At 48.5% G+C, this 19,938-nt stretch overlaps 1 protein-coding gene across 3 annotated transcripts in view; it reads left to right on the top strand.

The window, feature by feature from the left end:
• The window catches only part of Rab11fip3 (RAB11 family interacting protein 3), a 78,105-nt gene extending 61,298 nt beyond the window's left edge, over positions 1-16,807 (top strand). For all 3 annotated transcript variants that reach the window (XM_038327908.1, XM_038327909.1, XM_038327911.1), the window contains 8 exons: positions 1,327-1,420; positions 8,191-8,294; positions 11,688-11,828; positions 13,440-13,521; positions 14,178-14,315; positions 14,506-14,661; positions 14,800-14,940; positions 15,030-16,807. In XM_038327908.1, coding sequence (XP_038183836.1) covers positions 1,327-1,420; positions 8,191-8,294; positions 11,688-11,828; positions 13,440-13,521; positions 14,178-14,315; positions 14,506-14,661; positions 14,800-14,940; positions 15,030-15,143 — 970 coding nt within the window. In that variant the 3' untranslated portion in view covers positions 15,144-16,807. The remainder of the gene's footprint in view (positions 1-1,326; positions 1,421-8,190; positions 8,295-11,687; positions 11,829-13,439; positions 13,522-14,177; positions 14,316-14,505; positions 14,662-14,799; positions 14,941-15,029) is intronic.
• The last annotated feature ends 3,131 nt before the right edge of the window (positions 16,808-19,938 follow it).

A 19,938-nucleotide genomic window follows, 5' to 3' on the forward strand; every position in this document is an offset into this window, starting at 1 on the left:
AAGCAAGTTTGTCTGAACCAATCTGCAGCTGAGGGGTGGCCCCTGCCAAGAGCAAAATAACAAATCCTTGTAGTTCCTTGAGACTGCAGGGTTAGTGTTGGGCCCAGCCAGTCAGCAGCTTTGACCGCTGGCACTGGTGCCCCAGAGGACTGCACCTGGGTTCTTCTTCCCTACTTCATCCTGTACTGAGCTCCACCTGTGACTCAAGGTTTGACCTGAGTGACTTGTGAGGTTCACAATGCTCCCAGGACCCCTGACTTTCAGTACCACAGAGAACACACTGGAAACTAAGTGTTAGGAATATAGGTAGAAGGGGCTGGAGAGATGACTCAGCAGTTAAGAACACTGCCTGCTCTTCCAAAGGTCTTGAGTTCAATTCCCAGCAAACATATGGTGGCTCACAACCATCTGTAATGAGATCTGGTGCCCTCTGCTGGCCAACAGGCATACACGCAGGCAGAACACTGTATATATAATAGATAAATAAATCTTTACAAAAAGATGTAGGTAGAAGCTGGTTATGGTGGTGCACACCTTTAATCCAGCAGAGGCAAGTGGATCTCAGAATTTGAGGCCATCCTGGCCTACATGGCAATTCCAGACTAACCAACAAACATAGCAAGATGTGTCTCAGAACAAAAATAAAATGTATGTAGAACTGGGTACAGTATCCCACAGGAATCAGCCTGCTAAAGCAGGAAGATTTCACGGTTGAGGCCAGTCTGTGTTACATATATATCAAGGACGACCTCATCTCGGCTGGGCGGTAGTGGCAGGCAGACTCTGTGAATTTGGGGCCAGCCTAGTCTACAAAATGAGTTCCAGGATAGTTAGGGCAGTTACATAGAGAAACCCTGTCTTGAGAAAAAAAAAATCTCATATCAAAAGAAAAAAGATCAGGCACATGTAGGTATACTATACAGGAGTCAAGATCCTAAATTAATATTTGATGAACCTCTAGTGGATTTGAGATTATTTCATATCATGCTGAGGAATGATGTGTTTTATTGCACCTTGGTCCAAAGTACCCTGCTGTCCCCTCTGCTGGCAGGGGGAAAGGTTGAGCTGACAGGTTCCAAAGAGTGCAGGGAGGACTCAAGCTACGGAGCACAATCTGCTTGTTCCCGGCCCCTTGGTAATGCTGATTGGCCCAGGGACGCCCCTTCTTGGTGCAGCGATAAGAACAGTGCCCCCAGGAGCTGGGGATGGCATGTGCTCCATGAGGCTGATGCCTGCCTTTCAGAGGAACTTGGAAGTACTCTTGTTTGAAGAGTTTATCTTTTGGGTTTTTCCATTCTTCCCTCTGCTATTGGTTCTTTTCTGTAGGTATCTGCACCAGTCGGGTACTCTGACCATGGATGCCCTGGAGGACCCTCCCCCCGAGCCTGTGGAGTGCCCAGAGGAGGATATTGCTGACAAGGTAGGTGCTGTGTGCTGAGAGTTAAGAAGAGGTGATAGGCAGTATCATAGGGATGCTACAGGAGCTGAGGCCTGTCCTGGTGCTATGTGAGGTGGTGGGTGGTGCTTGGGAACACATGGTCTCTTCTTGGCACTTGAGAACCATTGTTGGTACAGCTTAGTGAAAATGGCAATGGTGTCACCTGGTTATTTAAATCCTTTTTTCAGCCTTGGTTCCCTCAAATGCCTATGTCATATAAGAGAGGCATTTCATAGCATTTAGGCAGAGCAAGCCACAAGGAGTAGAACCAAACAAGAGCCATATTTTTTTTTGTTTTATATTTATATTTATTTATTGTTGTATATGTGTGTTGTTACACTAATACCACACACATATGTGTCAGTTTTAGGTGGTCCTCTCCTTCAACCATATGGGTTCCAGGGACAGAACTCAAGTTGTGAGGTTTGGTAGCAAGGGCCCAGTGAACTATCTCAACAGATTGCCATTAGTTGCTGTGTGAGATTGCCCCAGGTTCCTTTATGTGAGTCATTTCAGGGGAGTACCAAGCCAGAGATAATTTACCTGGAACTCAGATGACTGGGAACATGGCAGCAGGCAGGCTGGCGTGATACTGGAGCAGAAACTAAGAACTCACATTTTGAGACACAACCATGAGGCAGAGTGAGCTAACTGGAAGTGGGTGGGCCTTTGGAAACTCAGCATCTGCCTCAGGGATACACCTCCTTCAACAAGACCACACCCCCATCCTTCCCAAACAGTTCCTTCAGCTGGGGACCAGCTATTCAAATATACAAGCCTATGGGGGCCATTCTCATTCAAACCACATTTCACCCCTTGGACCCATACTTTTGTAGTCATACCATAATGCAGAATGCATTTAGTCCGTCTTCAACATCCCATCATCTTTAACAGTCTTAACCCAAATTCAAAGTTCAGAAACTCTCTGAGCCTCACTCTCTCCCTTCCTCTCTCCCTCTGTCTTCTCTCTCTCCTCTCTCCCTCTTTCTCTCCCTCTCTCCCTCTCCCTCTCTCCCTCTTTCTCTCCCTCTCTCCCTCTTTCTCTCCCTCTCTCCCTCTCCCTCTCTCCCTGTCTCCCTCTTTCTCTCCCTCTCTCCCTCTCTCTCCCTCTCCCTCTCTCCCTCTCTCCCTCTTTCTCTCCCTCTCTCCCTCTCTCCCTCCCTATCTCCCCCTCCCTCCCTCCCTCCCTCCCTCCCTCCCTCCCTCTCTCTCTCTCTATCTCTATCTCTATTTTCCACACAGGGTTTCTCTGTGTAGCCCTGGCTGTCCTGGAACTTGATATGTAGACCAGGCTGGCCTCAAATTCACAAACATCTGTCTGCCTCTGTGTCCTGAGTGTTAGGATTAAAGGCAGACACCACCACCGCCCATCTGTAATCTCTTAATAATAACCCGTATAAACACAAAAAGGAAATCACATATTTCTAGCATGCAATAGCATAGAATATATTACCATTCCAGAATAGAGCAATAGGGGCACAATGGGGAATACTAAACCAAAGCAAGACCAAAACCTAGCAGGGCAAGCTCCAAATCCTGTAGCTCCATGTCCACTGTCCAAGGGCTGAGATGACGCCACCCTTCCAACCTTCCTGACTGCAGCACACTTCTCTCTCTCGGGCTGGCTCTGCCCCCTGGATGCAGCTCTCACAGGCAGACATCTCATGGCTTTGGCATCTCCAACATCCCAGAGTTTCCAAGGCTTCACTTTCAGTTTCCCTGCCACATGCCTGACCTCAGCTGCGGTCTTTAACCTTGGAGCAAGAGTCCCTAATCCTTCACTCATGTACTCTTCATGACTAAAGCCAGAACCACATGGAGTTGGGATGGAACCTGGTCCCCTCCAGTACGGCACATTTCTTGTTGCTTTGTAGCAGAAAAGTCTTCAGGCATTTCATTTTTGTCAATTGGAAGCACAGCTGGGGGGTGGGGGTCTTGCCCTGAGGCACCCCTCCTTTATTCCATTTCTCATCGGCCTCTCTATCTCTTTCAGCACAAACCCTGGCTCTAACGTTGTTTCCTGGTTTTCTTTTCTTCTTCATACTGTACATTTTTTATTTCTTTTTGCCCCACTATAGACCTGCATAAAGGTAATAGCTAACAACCACACAGTGGAGTCAGTATTAAGCCATCTTGAAATCTCCTCTGCCAAAATAATTAATTAGTTTTCAGTTTAGTTTCAGGCAGATTCTTAGGATATGGGTTAAAGGCGGCCACATTCTTTGTTAAAATACCATAAGAATGGTCTCTAGCCCACTTACTAATATTCTTTCCCTCTTTCTGTGCCTCCATAGTCCACATTGCTCTCAGCATTGCTGTCTTCCCAGCTCCTCCTAGGATGGGTGATTAAACTCCGTCTGTAGCATTCAACCCTTTCTGAGTCCCAATGTCTGACAGTCTTCCTAAAGCAGCATGGTCAGGCCTGTGACAGAAGTAGCCCACACCCTGGTACCAGCTTCCACCTTAGTTATTTTTCTATTGGAATGAAATAAGGATCTGACTGCTCCGATGGTTGAGGAGAAGGTTTTTATTGTAGATATGAGGGGGGAAGCATAGCCAGAGGCCTTTGGAAGACTCCAGAGCAGGAGAGAAAGTAGTGAACATGACCAGCAGACTAAAGTGGGCCATTTCAGGAGGGGGAGAGAAAAGAGAGGGGGCCTGGAGAAAGCCAAGAGGGCAAGAGAGCTCATGACCAAAATGAGTTACATAGGAATAAAAAGCTGGGGGAAGGGAAAGCTGGAGAATTTTAGAGTAGAGCATGGCAGGGGTGGAGAGCTGAGAGGAGCCACAGGTACTGAGGGAGCCTAGAGGCTCACAGATACTTTGCTATGCTAGTAGGAACCACAGTTAGCCATTTGTCCTGAGTTTCTTTTAGACCTGACACTATTACTGTAATAAGATACCATGACCAAAGCAACTTCCAGAAGAAAGAGTTGATTTGGAGTTACAGTTCCAGAGGGATAGGAGCCCATCACCATCGTGGCAGGAGGCATCGTAACAGGCAGGCAGGTATGGCGCTGGAGCAGCAGCTGAGAACTCACATTGTAAAACAGCCATGAGGGTTCTACAAGGAAACAGAATTTAGGATTCTCTCCCTCTCGTTAGAACAGTTTAGTCTGTGGTCCAGCTAGTCCAGCAAGCCATCTACCAAAGGAAGGGCAAAAAATCCAGTAGTTAGTTCAGTCCACAAGGCTGGATCTTAGAATAAGCCAGAATCCTTATTAGGATTATTATTATTATTAGAATAAACCCACGAAAAAGTGGGCTCTGATGCCAGTGAAGGGATGGACTGAAAGATTGGGAATGAGCAGGCAAAGAACAAGCTTTCTTCTTCCATGTCCTTATAGCGGCTGCCAGCAGAAGGTGTGACCCAGATTAAATTTGAGTCTTCCCACTTCAAATGCTTTAATTAAGAAAAAAAATCCCCAGCTGGGGGCAGTAGTGGTACCTTTAATCCCAGCACTTGGAAGGCAGAGACAGGCAGATCTCTGGGAGTTTGAGACCAGACAGGCCTAGAACTCATAGAGATTCACCTGCCTCTGCCTCCTAAGTGCTAGGATTAAAGGCGTGCGCCATCACCTCCTAGTTGATGTTATATTTCATGGTAAAGAAACAGAAATTGAGGAAGGAAAACATAAATATCTGAATAACATCGTTCTTAACAAAATAGGATAGAAATACTAATGTTAACTATAATTCTTGTTTCTGCAACTGGACATGTGCCCTGAGCTAGTATTTATAACTACCTTCCTTGGCTACCCATTCTGTATTTCTTCCATCCTCAGTAAGCAACTTTAGTAGATCTTGGCTCTTTTCCTGGAGGAGTGGCCCACACCTTCATTCCTAAAGGGTCTGTGTCCTTTGTTATCCTGTCTGGATTAGGCTGTTACAGTTTCACATTGATTTTATTCCTAGGACATGGTAGCACCAAGAGACAGATGCCCTAAAGAATCACCCACACTCCACACATAATCTTTTTTACCTCCATTGTGGAGAAGCAATCCAGTTTCCCCTTGGTAATCTGGATCAATCATCCCTCCTAACGACTTCTTTTTTTAGCCTGTTGGCTTAAGGGTTTCAGGCTCTGCTGGATCATATAATAACCACAGGATCAGCCTAGGACCTGGACCTTCTGTGAGTCAGACTATAGAAAAATTCCATTAAAATCACCTGACCTCCATAAGCCCTTTCTCTAACCGGAGGCCCAGAAATGTTTCTTGGGGTCTTCTGGAATCAGCATCAACTCAAAACCAATGTCCAACGGACCCCAGAAAATCTGATTGTTACCTTTCCCCCAGTGTACAGTTCCTCTTGGAAAAGGCCGCAGGACCCTCTGGGGGAAGGACTGGAGAAAGGCTAACAGTAAAACTCTTATGTATTTTATCAAGGTCCTTCCTCAGGGGACCTGGACATCCCTTCATTCAAGGGGTTCTGGATCTGCAAACTGGCAATTGGTTCACAGGCCTAGATTCCCCTTTGCCATGATCCAATATAGCCTTTCTTTCCTTTGAGAATTTTTCTACTTATACAGATCAAACAAAAGCGCAGTAGGCTTCTTATCTGTTTCATGCCTGGGAACATTTTGACTGATTAGCCTGTACTAAAGGTTCATATGTGATTCATGCTACCATAAAAGTTCCTTTGTGCTGACCATTACAATAACTAGATCACCCTGCCTTTGGCAGTTCAGTGCTGCCACCTGGCCCTAAACCCCTTGTATTTCATTCTTCCAAGCTAAGGTCTGGCACAAGGAGAAGGGCGACAACAAAGCTCTTCAAATGTGCTGGTGCCCCTCACCATTCTTCATCGTATACAGCTAGTGAAGGCCGTGTCTTCGGGGCCTTCCCATTGTGAAGGCTTAGGTTTACACAGTGTGTCCACTCTAGCATCGCCATTTCCCTGAGCCTAAAAGTCCCTTCGTCAACACTAAGCCAAGGGTATCAGCATCTCCAACTCCTTGTCAGTGGACCATCTTTTGACAAATGTTTCAGCCAACCATTCAAAAAAACTTTTGACACCTTTTTTAACTGTGGGAGCTTCTATATTAAACCGAGAATCTCCATCAGTGGGCCCATGTCAGTAACCTCAGCCTGATCTAGTTTCATGTTCCTTCCACCATTATCCCATACTCTTAAAACCCATTTCCTTGCCAGGTGATAGTGGCTCACACCATAAACCCAGCACTCAGGAGGCAGAGCTATGCAGATCTCTGTGAGTTTGAGGCCAGCCTGCTCTATAGAGCTAGTTTTAGGACAGTCATGGTTATACAGAGAAACCTGTCCTGAAAATACAAAAATAAATTCCCACACATATTCTCCAGACTTCTGCTTGAATGAACTAGTAAACTCATTAAGCTCTTTGGTAGTATGGTGCACCTCCTCGTGGATTACACTTTCCACCTCCCCTCTAGAGCCCGCTTAGCTTTAAGTCTAGTTACGGGTCTAGAGGTAGCTATTGGTCAGCCATGAGGAACGTAAGTGTTGTGTTGCCTGGCATCTCTTTGAGACAAAAATCACTGCTGGTTTAGCAGGCAGTGAAGGATTAATTTCTTCAGTCAAAGGCATAATCAGCAGTATTTCAGAGTGTTGGGGTGGGAGTACATCTTCTGCTGAGGTGGAAAGAATGACTTCCTCAGGTGAGAAGTCCTTGAGAACCTGAGGGTCCCAAGTCCTCAGCTCCAATAGGCTCCTTCCACACGTCCCCATCCCAAGTTTAACTGCTGACTGCCTCCTAGGCTGGGACTCCCAGGTGTGCTCAGCTGCTTGGGTTGTAGTTCATTTCAGATATAGTCAGGCTGGCATACAAGAATGCCCATCACACCAGCTATTCCAGTACTTGAGCCCTTAGTGCATTCTCATCTCAAACTCCACCATGAGCTTGCCTTTTGTATATTGCCACAGCCTGACCTGGAGCCTCACTGTGGCCTTGCTCCTTTGCCAAGGGCCAGTCTGAGTCTAGTAAGGGCGGCGGCGGCCCTACGTGGTTCTTCCTGTACCTGCCAGGCATCTGTGCCTGGCTTTGCCTTCCCTTGTGCCTTATCTCACCCATCTTCCAGCTCCCCTTACTTCCTCTGTACCGTACCTCACTTGCCTGTACACCTGCCTTTCCTCACACTGCACTCACGATTTCCACTTAGGTTTTCCCAGCCATCTGACCTCCTCTGTGCTCTGCCTTCAGTCACCTGTGCCCCTTTGTCTTGACACCCTACCTGCCCACCCCCCCCTTGAACCTGCCTTGGCTGCTCCTGTTTCTACCAGGCCTCTTCTCTGCCATGCTTCACCTCTCACTGCTCCCAGCCTCACCTTTGCTGTCCCCTTCTCCTCAGCATCTTCAGGGTCTTATATTGTATTCTGAGGCTAAAGGAGGAGAAGACTGAGACATGGCCCTTTCTGTCCCTACTGTCCCCAGACATCTGGGCCGCCTCTGTGTGTTTTATCTGTCAGTTGATTCTGACATGTAATGTGTGTCTGGGTGAGCCTCATGGTCCCATGCACAAACCAGAAGGTACTCTTGGTACCCTTTGGCTCGAATTTCTCAATGACATTTGTCTTGTTCTGTTTAGTTGACTGTGACCCTGTCACAGTGCAGGGAGCTGCACTGTTGTAGGTTTCTGAGATAGTCTGTAAGGATGTGCTTGACTCCTACTCAGCAGGTGGGCATGGGAATTCCCACGCTGGCTCCCAGATGCTCCCTTGGGGCCACAGCTTCTGCCTCTTTCTGCTTGTTCCTCAAGCATTTATCTCTTTGCCTAGGTTGTCTTCCTGGAGAGGCGTGTGTCAGAGCTGGAGAAAGATAGTGCAGCTGCCGGGGAGCAGCATGGCAGGCTGAGGCAAGAGAACCTACAGCTGGTACACAGGTGAGTGCGGCCGTGGCACAGGTGAGTGCGGCCGCGGCACAGGTGAGTGCGGCCGTGGCCTGGCACCATCACAGCTTCACTCTCGCCCTGTGTGCTTCTCCTCAGCAAGCAGATCCTGCAGAGAACTAGCTTAGTGCTCTCCATCCACTCAGGTGCTCCGTGAGTGCCAGGCGTGGCCCGAGGACTGCGGCAGGTTGATCTGAAGCTCTGACCTGAGTAGTCTACCTTGGCAGATACTGCCACATCATTATAGATGGTAGGGCCCCAGAAAAGGGAGCGAGGGCACTACATGCCTGCGTGCTAGCAAGACAGTTCTAATCCACCAGAAGCAGTAAACTATAAAACAGAGAACTGGCCATTGTGATGCATATGCACAATCCAAATACTTGGGAAGTACAGGAGTATTGTGAGTTCAAGGTTATTCTTGACTGTATAGTGTGTCCACGACCAACCTAAGCTGTATGCAATAGTACTAGGGGGATAGCTCAGTCAGTCAAGTGCTTGCCTTGGCAAACATGGGGACCTGGATTATGTCCGCAATCCATGTGAATGCTAGGCATGAGGGCGTACACTTTTTTAAAGATTTATTTATTATGTATACAGTGTACTGTACAGAAGAGAGCACCAGATCTTATCACAGGTGTTTTTGAGGTACCATGTGGTTGCTGGGAATTGAATTCAGTACCTCTGAAAGAGCAACTATTGTTCTTAACCTCTGAGCCATCTCTTGAGGAGGTAGAAAGAGGAGGATCCTTGGGGCTTGCTGGCAGCCAGTACAAATTAATCAGTGAGCGCCACAAGAAGTGGACGGGATGACAACTGAAGTGTTCTTCTCCTTCCATACGCACACACAAAACATGTATGCACATGTTTGCACACACAGAGAATTTAAAATTTTTAAACAAGGTGTTGGAGAGATGGCTCAGCAGCTGAGGGGATCCAGGTTTGATTACCAGAACTTGCATTGCAGCCCGTAACTGTCTGTTAATCCAGTTTCAGAGGATCCAATACTTCTCTTGGCCTCCACAGACACTGTACACATGTGGTCCACAAATATTCATGCAGTCAAAACACCCACATAAAATAAAAATAAAATAAATCTTTCAAATGATAAGCAGTAAATAAATCCATGTGGAGAGTGGCTCAGCAGTGGAGCATGTGCTGTATGCGTCTCTGAGTCAAGACAGATCCACAGAGTGGGGGACATTGCTGCACCCAGAGCCTTCATACATCCGTGTCCTGGCTTTCCTTGGTTTTGCTTTGGTTTGGTTCTTTGAGACAGGGTTTCTCTGTGTATCCTTGGCTGTCCTGAAACTCACTTTGTAGACCAGGCTGGCCTCGAAGTCATAGAGATCCACCTGCCTCTGCCTCCCAAGTGCTAGGTTTAAGGCTGTAGGTCAGTTTCTTCAGCACCTGGTCCATCTGCAGCCAGTTCATAGTACGGGAGCCTCTGATGACTCTGAGAGCCTGCCCTGAGGGAAACACTCCAGCCTTGGCATTGGTCCTGTCTCGAGGTTCTCGAGACTCTTGCTCCCCTCGTTTATCCTTCAGTAACTGGGAGGCAGACGAGGAAACGGAGTCAGTGCCTTACATGGTTGTCCAGGGTCAGAGGACAGCAGTAGGGGCCATGCAGCTGAGGGCAGAGTGATGTCCTAGAGAAACAGGTAAGGGGTCCTGTGCAGGGCTTGACCTCTGCAGACCTCAACCTTTTCAAGTGGCACAAAGTAAACTGAACAGGAAGACCAGTAGTGTGGTCTCCTCACATGGGCGAGGAGAAATGAGGCACCATTGCTGTCTGTGTAGAGCAGAAGAGAAGAGGCAGGAAGATGGTAAGTCGAAACCAGCCTGAGCTAAAGAGTGACACCCTGTTTCAAAAAACAAGGAGAGGAAGGGAGAAGAAATTAAAAGAAACCAAGGGGTTGGAGACGCTGCACTTGCTCCTTTTGCAGAGGACTTGAGTTCAGTTCCCAGCACCTGCACAGCGCTCACAGCTGTCTATAACTTGAGCTCCTGCATGTCTTACCTTGTGGGCACAAGGCACACGTGCACACTTGCATACATGCAAGCAGAACACACATGCACATAAACTAAAAATAAGTATTTAAAAAAGAAAGGAAAAGGAGCCAAGTCTGGGGTTGTTGGCCTGTAATCCCAGCACTTAGGAGGTGGAGCCCTGGAGACGTGCTCTGAATGTGGCCGAGCTTCCTAGATGGAGTCCTTGCTGCTGATCTTCACATTCCCTGCATGTCTCCAAGTGACCAAAAGGTTTCTGTGCTGAGCATTGATTGTCAGTTGTTAACTCTGAGGAGTGTGTGTGTGTGTGTGTGTGTGTGTGTGTGTGTGTGTGTGTATGTGTGTATGTGTGTGTAGACTGAGGCAGTTGGTCCTTTCTTTCCACCCTGTTGTTTCTGGGACTCAAGTTCAGGTAGTTAGGCTTGATGGCAAGCACCTTTACCTGCCAGGCCCTCTTGCCAGCCCTTCAGGGGAATCCTAAAGCTCTGTCTAAAGTCTCTTCTTTTCTCATCAGCCTTAATAACTTCCTTTAGTCACAGTAGATACCCTCAAATTTTAATCTTCTTCATTTTCCTAATCTCTAAGTGTATCTCTCTGCCCCTTGCTGGAGTCAGCCCAGGGTCTGTGTATACTGAGCAGGCACTCTACTTCTGAGTCGCACCCCCTGACATTTCTAAGAGTTGGGGTTTTGTTGTTGTTGTTTTGAGACAGGGTTTCTCTGTGTATCCCTGCTGTCCTGGAACTTGTTCTATAGACCAGGCTGGCCTTGAACTCAAGGATCTGCCTGTCTCTGTGGGTATTAGAGGTGTGCACCCCACACCGGCTTTGAGAGTTGTTTTTCAGTCTTTTCGCCCCTTAGCAAGCCATTCTTATTTCCTCAGACACCAAAAAGGAGCTAAGGTGTGCACACTGGGGCTTTTTGACAGTTGCGGGAGGGGCTGGCAGTACTTCCCTCAGAGATTGATTACCCATAGCCATCTCTGTCTTCTGCAGGAAGCTGGGAAAGAGGCCAGAGCCTCAAGCCTAAGCAGGGCTCTTCTCTAAGTGATCCTGGAGGGGACTAGGTGCAGAGCGACCCCTTCTCTAGGCACAACTCAATCACAGCCTTTAGGGTCCACGTGTACCAAGTGTCACCACACTAACTGTGCCGCCACCGAAGTCTGCATTTGCCTCAGCAGTACGGACTTGCTGTCACACTTGCTTTCTACAGGATGCTCTGGCCCTCAGACCCCAGCACTTTCTGGCTCTTTCTTTCAGGCCTCGCTTGTCTGAGTTTGTAGTGGCCTCCCTGGGACAGCTGCTACCTGGTCAGTACACAATGGCTCAGAACAAACTTGGTATACCTCACAGATATGCATATCTCCTCCCCTTTGCCCTTAGAGCCAATGCCCTGGAAGAGCAGCTGAAGGAGCAGGAACTCAGAGCCCAGGAGAGGGTCCTGGAAGAAACCAGGAAGCAGAAGGAGCTCCTGTGTAAGATGGAACGCGAGAAGAGCATTGAGATCGAGAACCTGCAGGCCAGGTGAGCAAAGCTCCGAAGCAGACAGCAGAAATCCAGTCTACCTGGGAGGCAGAGGAGAAGCTTAGTAACAGAAAAAGGGCTACTCATATGGAAAGATGCTGAAAACTTCCTTTTTAATTTAAAATTACATTAATTTATTATGTGTTTGTGTATGCATGTACAAGTGGGAAAGTGAAGAGGACAACTTGTAGGAACTGGTTGTCGCCTACCATGTGGGTTCTGGGTATTAAACTCAGGTTCAGTTGAACATAAGGCCAGCCTAGGAAAGACACCTCATCCCCCACTCCCAAAACATCAGCTTTTATTTTAAGAGAATTTGGTAGAATGACTTTCATGTTCACTTGGAACTGACACCATGGGTGTTTGGTAACATTAACAGTCACACTCCAGGAGAAACTGATAACCGAAATACCCATATATACTTACACACTGGAATTGTGCCATAGGGATACTGGAGCCAACTGAAAGATCTTCCAGTGACCAGAGCTGCAAATGGCTATGGTAACAATCCCGTGGGAAGATAGCCATGTTGTAAATGAGATGGGCAGGAGTCCCCAGCCACACAGTCAGTCTGTAGATAGAAGACAAGAGTCTTGCTTCCAGCTTCCAGAGAAATACCAAATAGTGTCTGCATACACCCCTCTAGGAGCTTGTATAGGGTCCTTCTCTTGGGGTGTAAACTAAGGGACCAGCAGAGATATAGACCTAGCAGACACAGCTTAATCAAGTGACCCATGATAGTACTGGGTGTCAGGGGAGTGTGACAAGGGCCTCACTATAGAAGAATTTTTCCTAAGCACATCCCCCCAATTCTAAATACCAAAAACTAGTTTGAGGCACATCCTGCAAAATATATGTCCAAGACTGCCACAATATGATAATCTGGGTGAAACACAGACCATGGGATAGGAATATAAAAGACATAAGGATGTGTGAAGTCCTAGGGTTTAGTGGAATGTGTGCATTAATTTGATTATCTGTGTATGGGTATGGGTTGTGATGCCCTACCAAGAAAAAACAGAGGCTCTACGGTGTCCACAGCCTTGCTTTTCTTCCTTCCTTTCTTTTTTTTTTTTTTTTTTGTTGTTTATTTGTATGTTTTTCGAGACAGGGTTTCTCTGCAATTTTGGAACCTATCCTAGAATTTGCTCTGTAGACCAGGCTGGCCTTGAGCTCACAGATAGCTGCCTGCTTCCCGAGTGGTGGGATTAAAGGTGTGCACCACCTCCACCCGGCATCTACAGCTTTTTTATAAACCTAAATTTCCTAAACCCAAAGTGCCTTTAAAACCATCGTGGTCAGTGCAAGGTAACACACACCTGTGCTCCCAGCATTTAAGAGATAGAAGCCAGAGGATCAGTAATTCAGGGTCATCCATGTCTACACAGGAAGGTTGAGGCCAAACTGGGCCTCATAATATTCTATGTCAAAAGACAAAAACAGACAACAAAAAAGCTGGGTGGTGAAGTAAGAACTGGCCATGGCATTTGGGATTATTATGGTTCACAAAACAGCTCCCAGTGAGTGAGTATTTCTCTAGAGCTAGGCTTCCCTTGTCCTGTGGAGGCACAAGTTAGGGGGAACGGATCCTAACCTGTTCTTGTGTCCCAGGTTGCAGCAGCTGGATGAGGAGAACAGCGAGCTGCGGTCCTGCACACCTTGTCTGAAGGCCAACATCGAGCGCCTGGAGGAGGTAAGCTGTTGGCTTGGCACTTGTGGGGAAGGTCCTGCCTAGAATAAATGCTGTCCGCTACCCTCTGCCTGACACATCAACACAGTATGGAGCCAGGACATGTGGCCATGGCCTTCCAAAAGGGAGGCAGGGGCAGGTTGGCAACACTTGGCCCTGCTGTGCTCAAATATGAAGGAGCTGCTGTTAGACATTTGGCCCCGCCCAGCCTTTCTGCTCTCCCACAGACCTAGGATCTGCAGGCCCAGAACCCACACTGTCTACTCATGTCTGAGTTGGCGGGAAGACAGTCTTGCACACCAACAGGCAGAGGCAGTACTGCTAATTTCTTTTCTAGTTTTAACTGAGAGGCTACCCTCCAGGCACCCTCATAGAGTACCTATGGGAAGGTCTGAAACCAGAATATTTCCATCCTACCTAGGCTCTGACTCCTCTAAAACAGAGGAGGAACAGATAGAAGTGCCCCATGGATACTGGGCTAGATCATGGTCATATAAAGGTCCTCTGACCCGAAGGCAGGGCAGCTTTGACAGAATGACCGTAAGTCCAGACAGTCCTACCGTGTCACTGGATGGTCTGGAGCATAGGCCACTGAGTTAGGCTGTGCACACCAGTACAGTGGCGCCGCTACCCGTCCACGCTGGTGTCTGCTGTTACAGGAGAAGCAGAAGATGTTGGATGAGATTGAAGAGTTGACACAGCGGCTCAGTGAAGAACAGGAGAATAAAAGGAAGATGGGGGACAAGTTGAGCCATGAGCGGCACCAGTTCCAGAGAGACAAAGAAGCAACTCAGGAGGTGAGCAGGGCCATTTGTCCCTTCCCGTGTTCCCATATTGTCTGATGTTGCCTGCTCCCTGGTGGAGGCCAGGAACCCCTTTTGTTTACTAACACTGTGGGCACTAGTATGCAGCAGCCTCTTGAGCACAGGTCAGCACCCTCCCAGGAGAGGGTGGTCAGACCAGCCAGTGGTTGTGGTTGCCTCATAGCTGATCGAGGACCTCCGCAAGCAGCTAGAACATCTGCAGCTCCTTAGACTTGAGGTGGAGCAACGACGGGGCCGCAGCAGCAGCCTGGGCCTGCAGGAATATAACAGCCGTGCACGGGAGAGTGAGCTCGAGCAGGAGGTCCGCAGGCTCAAGCAGGTGTGCTCTGCCTTTCCACCTACCCTCAGAGGCTTCTGTGGGGCTGGCATGAGAGGGGAAACCAAGCTGGGGTCCTTCCTAGCAGGTCCTTGTCCCAGCAAGGGGTGTAGCCCAGTGTGACACTGCCATGTCCCCTAGGACAACCGCAACCTGAAGGAGCAAAATGATGAGCTAAATGGGCAGATCATCACCCTCAGCATCCAGGGTGCCAAGAGCCTCTTCTCCACATCCTTCTCTGAGTCATTGGCTGCAGAGATCAGCTCTGTCTCCCGAGATGAGGTGACTTGTCCTGCCTTTGTATACCCCTAGGCCTGTTTTTCTGCACACATCTCTTGGTCTCCCTTTACTGACTCTTTGCTTTTCTGCAGCTCATGGAAGCAATCCAGAAGCAAGAGGAGATCAATTTCCGCCTGCAGGACTACATTGACAGGATTATTGTGGCCATCCTGGAGACCAACCCATCCATCCTAGAGGTCAAGTAGGACATCTTAGCCCGGTTTGGGCTGAGGATAGACTCCACAGCACCTGAGAGTGGCCAAGCCGACCAGCAGGTCCTACAGCTTACCAAGCCTAGAGAGTGTACCAGGGAGCCCTCGCGCAGCAGGACTGGGAGAGTAAAGATAAGGGCTGCAGAGGGCAGTACTGAGGAAGAAAGGGAAGTCCACAGCAGGTGAGGAATGAGGCTGGGCTCCCACCACAAGCTCACCTAGCCAGCAACACCCGTGTCTGCTCAGCAGAATACAAATATGTGGGGATAGTCTCTCAGGCAGGGATGGGCCCCTCAGTGGCTTTGGCACACCCCTCTTCTTGCTATGCAGCCTGTTAGGAAGAGGTAGAAAATGAACCCTCACCTCAGTTGCTGCCTCTCACTCATGTTGACATGGTGCCACCCAAGCCTGGCCATTCCCACATGGCATGCAAGCTGAGGAGCCACAAGTTGGACATAGATGTGGTAGTTCTGGAAAGACAGGCAAAGATGGCACTGGTCTGGTCCGGAGCCACAGGCCACCTATTCTCCTTGTGCTGCTCAGGCCTTCTCCTACCAGATGGGCTTCCATTCACCTTTGGACCCAGGGCCTCCAAGCCACACAGCCATTCTCTGGCCAGACCCTCGCTACAGTCACTCATCAGCTCTGGTCCTCGTGGGGCTGGGACAGCTAGTTCCTGCTGACTGTGGAACTTACTTCCTGGACTGGTGAACACCCCAGGTGCAGGTGCTGCTTCTCCTCAGGTGTGGCCTACCCTGGCTCCTGGACCCACACCTCCTCAGGCTGACCGACTGCCTTGGGATAAGTTGACATTTCCCAGACAGTAGTCTAGGCCTCTGGAACAAAGTTTCCTTCTCTGCGTTTGACTTAAAATCCTTGGGTGTCCCCCAGGAGTCATTGTGCTGGTGGGTAGGTGGACGAGGTTCCACACAGGCCCAGAGGCAGAGGAAGGCTTGCTGCTTGCCCTTGCACCACTCCAAGTGCAGCTCAGGCCTGAACCTGAGCACTAGCCAGGAGTCTGGGCACATCGTGTGAGACCACACCATAGGCTGTGTGAGTGTGTGTGTGCGTGTGCGCATGCATGAGTGTGCACACAAGTGTGAATGTATGTACGCTTGTGCCCACACATGCTGCCCTGCGTCCCTTCACTGCCTACCCCTCCCCCACACCGACCTTCTACACTACGGTTTAAGATATTGCCTCGTATTGTACATTTTGGGGAAAGCCTTGTGTGTAAATCAGTGTAAACTTGGAGGAGAGATTTTTCTATCATGTAGAGTAGGTATTTTTTATAGACTGAAGGTTGATCAATTTTTTAATACTTTCCAGAGAGAAAACTATCTGTGTATACATATGAAATATATATATATATATATATATATATGTATAATATATCAATACTGGAGCCCTGCCTTTCTGTGCCCAGGTCCAAGTCCTGTGTAAGGGCTTGTGGCCTTCTCTGCTGTCTGCCCTGCAGTTCTCACTGTAAACACGGTCTCCAGGAGACACTGGGAAACACACCAATTACCAACTTGCTCACAGCTTCTGCTTCAGCTCCCTGAGAAGTAGCTCTTTCTCCAGGGCATGGAAGGATGGGAGACCAGCAGGATCCTGTCCCATGTGTCAGCCATGACAGATTAAAGCTGTTACCGCACACAGAGGCTGGCTCCTTTCTCCACAGGGGTGGCAGGGTGGGTGGTTATGGGCCTGGCCTTTGTTTCCCTAAGGTTTCTAGGGAGGTGACATTGGTCATTTAAGTACAGACCATGGGAGACCTTGGTTTTCTACCTTGATCAGGTTGTGCCATCCTGAGGCCCCAGGATCGCTCCTCTAGGATGGGCTACTTCCTGGGCAAAGTCTGCATCCTGAAGTAGGCAGCTCTGCTGAGATTCATTTCTAAAGGCAAGGTCCCAGTGACCTCCAACAACCCCTTACTGGCAGGACTTGTGCCCTGAATACAGCCCAAGAGGGCCACAGTAATCCTCAGGTGAGGTTGGCAAATGGGCAGAGTGGGAAGTATTAGTGCAGATATCACAAATCTCCGGCACAGTGCTCTTACCACTGGGCTACACATCCTATGTCTGAGAGGAGCCGCTGTGTAGTGTGTCAAGGATGAAATATTCAGAGCCTTAGAGAGTGGGAGGAGGAACAGCCCCAGGAGAAGCACAGAACACCAAAGCAGGGAAGAGAATAGGCAAAAGCCAGAGGGCAAGTGTGTCTCTTGAAAGTCAGTCTGAAGGACTGAAGAATTTCTGCAGACTTGGGGTGGCTCCAGAAGTACTGACGGTATCACCAGAGCAGCAGACCATGGGCATTTGATTGATACCAGCAAGGCCCTAGAAGAAGCTGGAAATGAGGACATCACCACAGCCTTGCAGCTCCACACCTTGGTTTCCAATTAAGCATGGTCTAGTCAACCCCCAGTGGAAGATTCTGAATCCCAGAAAGACAGTTCCCCATTTGGGATATAGTGGAAAGGGATCATACAGTTAAATGAGTTGTTATTAGAAACATTCCACTCTGGATGGTGGTGGCTCACGCCTTTAATTCCAGCATGAGTTCGAGGTCAGCCTGGCCTACAAAGTGAGTTCTAGAACCCTGTCTCAGGAGAGAGAGAGAGAGAGAGGGAGAGGTAGAGAGGAAGAGAGGGAGAGAGGGAGAGAGGGAGAGAGCTGTCCAGGAATTTCTTGTAAAGAACCTAATGCCTAGAGGATAATTCCCGAAGTTGGTAACCCCTAGCAGGCTCCTCACTATACCTCTAATAGTAGGGGGTATAGAGGGAGTGGCCATTGGGGATTGCCAACTCTTGGTCCTGCAGCAACCAGAACTCTATTCCCAAGGCAGATCCTTTCTCCAGCTGGCTCCTGAATTTGCTCTTATCTTCCAGTGTTGGTCAATTATCATCTACTAAAAACAGCATAAACAGGGTGGCTGGAAAGATGGCTTAGAGATTAAGAGCACTGGCTGCTCTTCCAGAGGTCCTGAGTTCAATTCCCAGCAACCACATGGTGGCTCACAACTATCTGTATCGAAATCTGGTGCCCTCTTCTGGCCTACAGGCATACATGCAGACAGAACACTACATGCATAATAAAATTTTAGAAACAAACACCTTGGAGGCAAAGGCAAGCAGATCTGTGTGAGTTGTGACCAGCCTGGTCTACAAAGTGAGTTCTAGGACAGCTAGGGCTATTACACAGAGAAACTGTGTCTCAAACAAAACAAAGCGGGGAGGTACTGTTGCACTTCTGAGGCAGAGGCAGGTGGATATCTGTGAGTTCAAGGCCAGCCTGTTGAGCTAGTTCCAGGACACAGAGAAACCCTGTCTCAAAAAAACAAAACAAAATAAAATATCAGCATAAATGGAGCGTGACTTCTGCAAATTTAAATTGACATTGGCCTCTCTGACCACCCCAGGGCACACCCACTATTGGTGAACCCAGGAAGGAGCTTTACAACCTGGTTAGAACCCAGGGCAGCTGCCTAGACATATCTGCCCTGAACTTGCTAGCATTTTGGAACCTAGTAGAAACCCAGAACACAGTAGGACTTTTAGCCAGGAACCTCCATTTGTGTTTACTGTGAGGTTAGTGTTCTGATTTATGTCATATGTCACTCATGGAAGTCAGAGAAACTTAAGTTTTCGACCAGACTGGCTGAGCTGCCAGTCAGGCCTAAGCACATGAAGATTCCTGGGGACTCATCCATTGGGGATTTTTGACTCTAATAGCTTCTGAGTCTCTCACTAGGCTTAGGGTTTCATACGTGCTAAGCAAGCACTCTCACTGAATTATATCTGCAGCGTGCACCTTTATATTACACCTTTTTGTTTTTTATGGAGACAGGGTCTTTGTGTGATTTGGGTTGTCCTCAAACCACTGTGTAACTAAGGATGGCCCTGATCTTCCTATCTTTACCTCCCAAGTGTTGGCAATCATAGGTATGTCCCACCCCACCCCACCCCACCCCCACACACAGAATCTCACTGTTTACTCCTGGCTGCCTTCAAACTTGGAGATCTGCCTGCTTCTGCCTCAGTGCAAGTGATGTGGTTACAGGCACTAATCATCATGTCTCACCCCTCTACTTTCTGAGACAAAGCCTATTGACCATTCTGGCCTTGAACTTATTTCCTAGCCCAGGCCAACTTTGTATTTGTGACCCTCCTTTCTCCACTTTCCAAGGAAGACTAGGCACCTATACCCAAACTAGGTCCTTTTTACTTTACTGCTATGTCCCTACTCGGGTTGATCTGTGGTTTCTGTCCCTGCAGAAGTGTCCCTGCCCTTCTTGACTCTGGCAAGATGTGCCTATCTGTCTGTTGTCTAACCACTCACCAGGGTTCTATCTTCTGGCCCATACTACACTAGCATAGATCAGGGCTCAGCCAACAACCTGGGATGACCCAAAGTCTCCTGGTGTGTGATCTGCAGGGTGCCTCATGCATTAAGGATGATCCTGGATCCATCTTGGCCATTCCTCTGACTCAACCATGAGGCTCACCTACTGATGTCAGTCTAGTCAGGCTTCTGGATGAATTATCCATCTTGCCCCTTGTCATCTTGTCTTCATAATGCCGGGCTCACCGAGGAGGCCATAGAGTGACTGCTCATTGCTGAGTTAGCAGTAACTTCAACCACCCTGTCAGTGGGTTCAACCCACTGCTTCTCTTGGAGTGCTCAGATGCCAGATTCTGCTCCAGTGTTGCCAGAATGTGGTGTCTCCCACATTTGGACAGGTGTCCCCACACAGCATCTTGAGTTTAATGGCCTCTCTTTAGCTTGCTGAC

The sequence above is a fragment of the Arvicola amphibius genome, chromosome 4, assembly GCF_903992535.2.
Source record: "Arvicola amphibius chromosome 4, mArvAmp1.2, whole genome shotgun sequence".
In the NCBI taxonomy this organism is placed as follows: Eukaryota; Metazoa; Chordata; class Mammalia; order Rodentia; family Cricetidae; genus Arvicola; species Arvicola amphibius.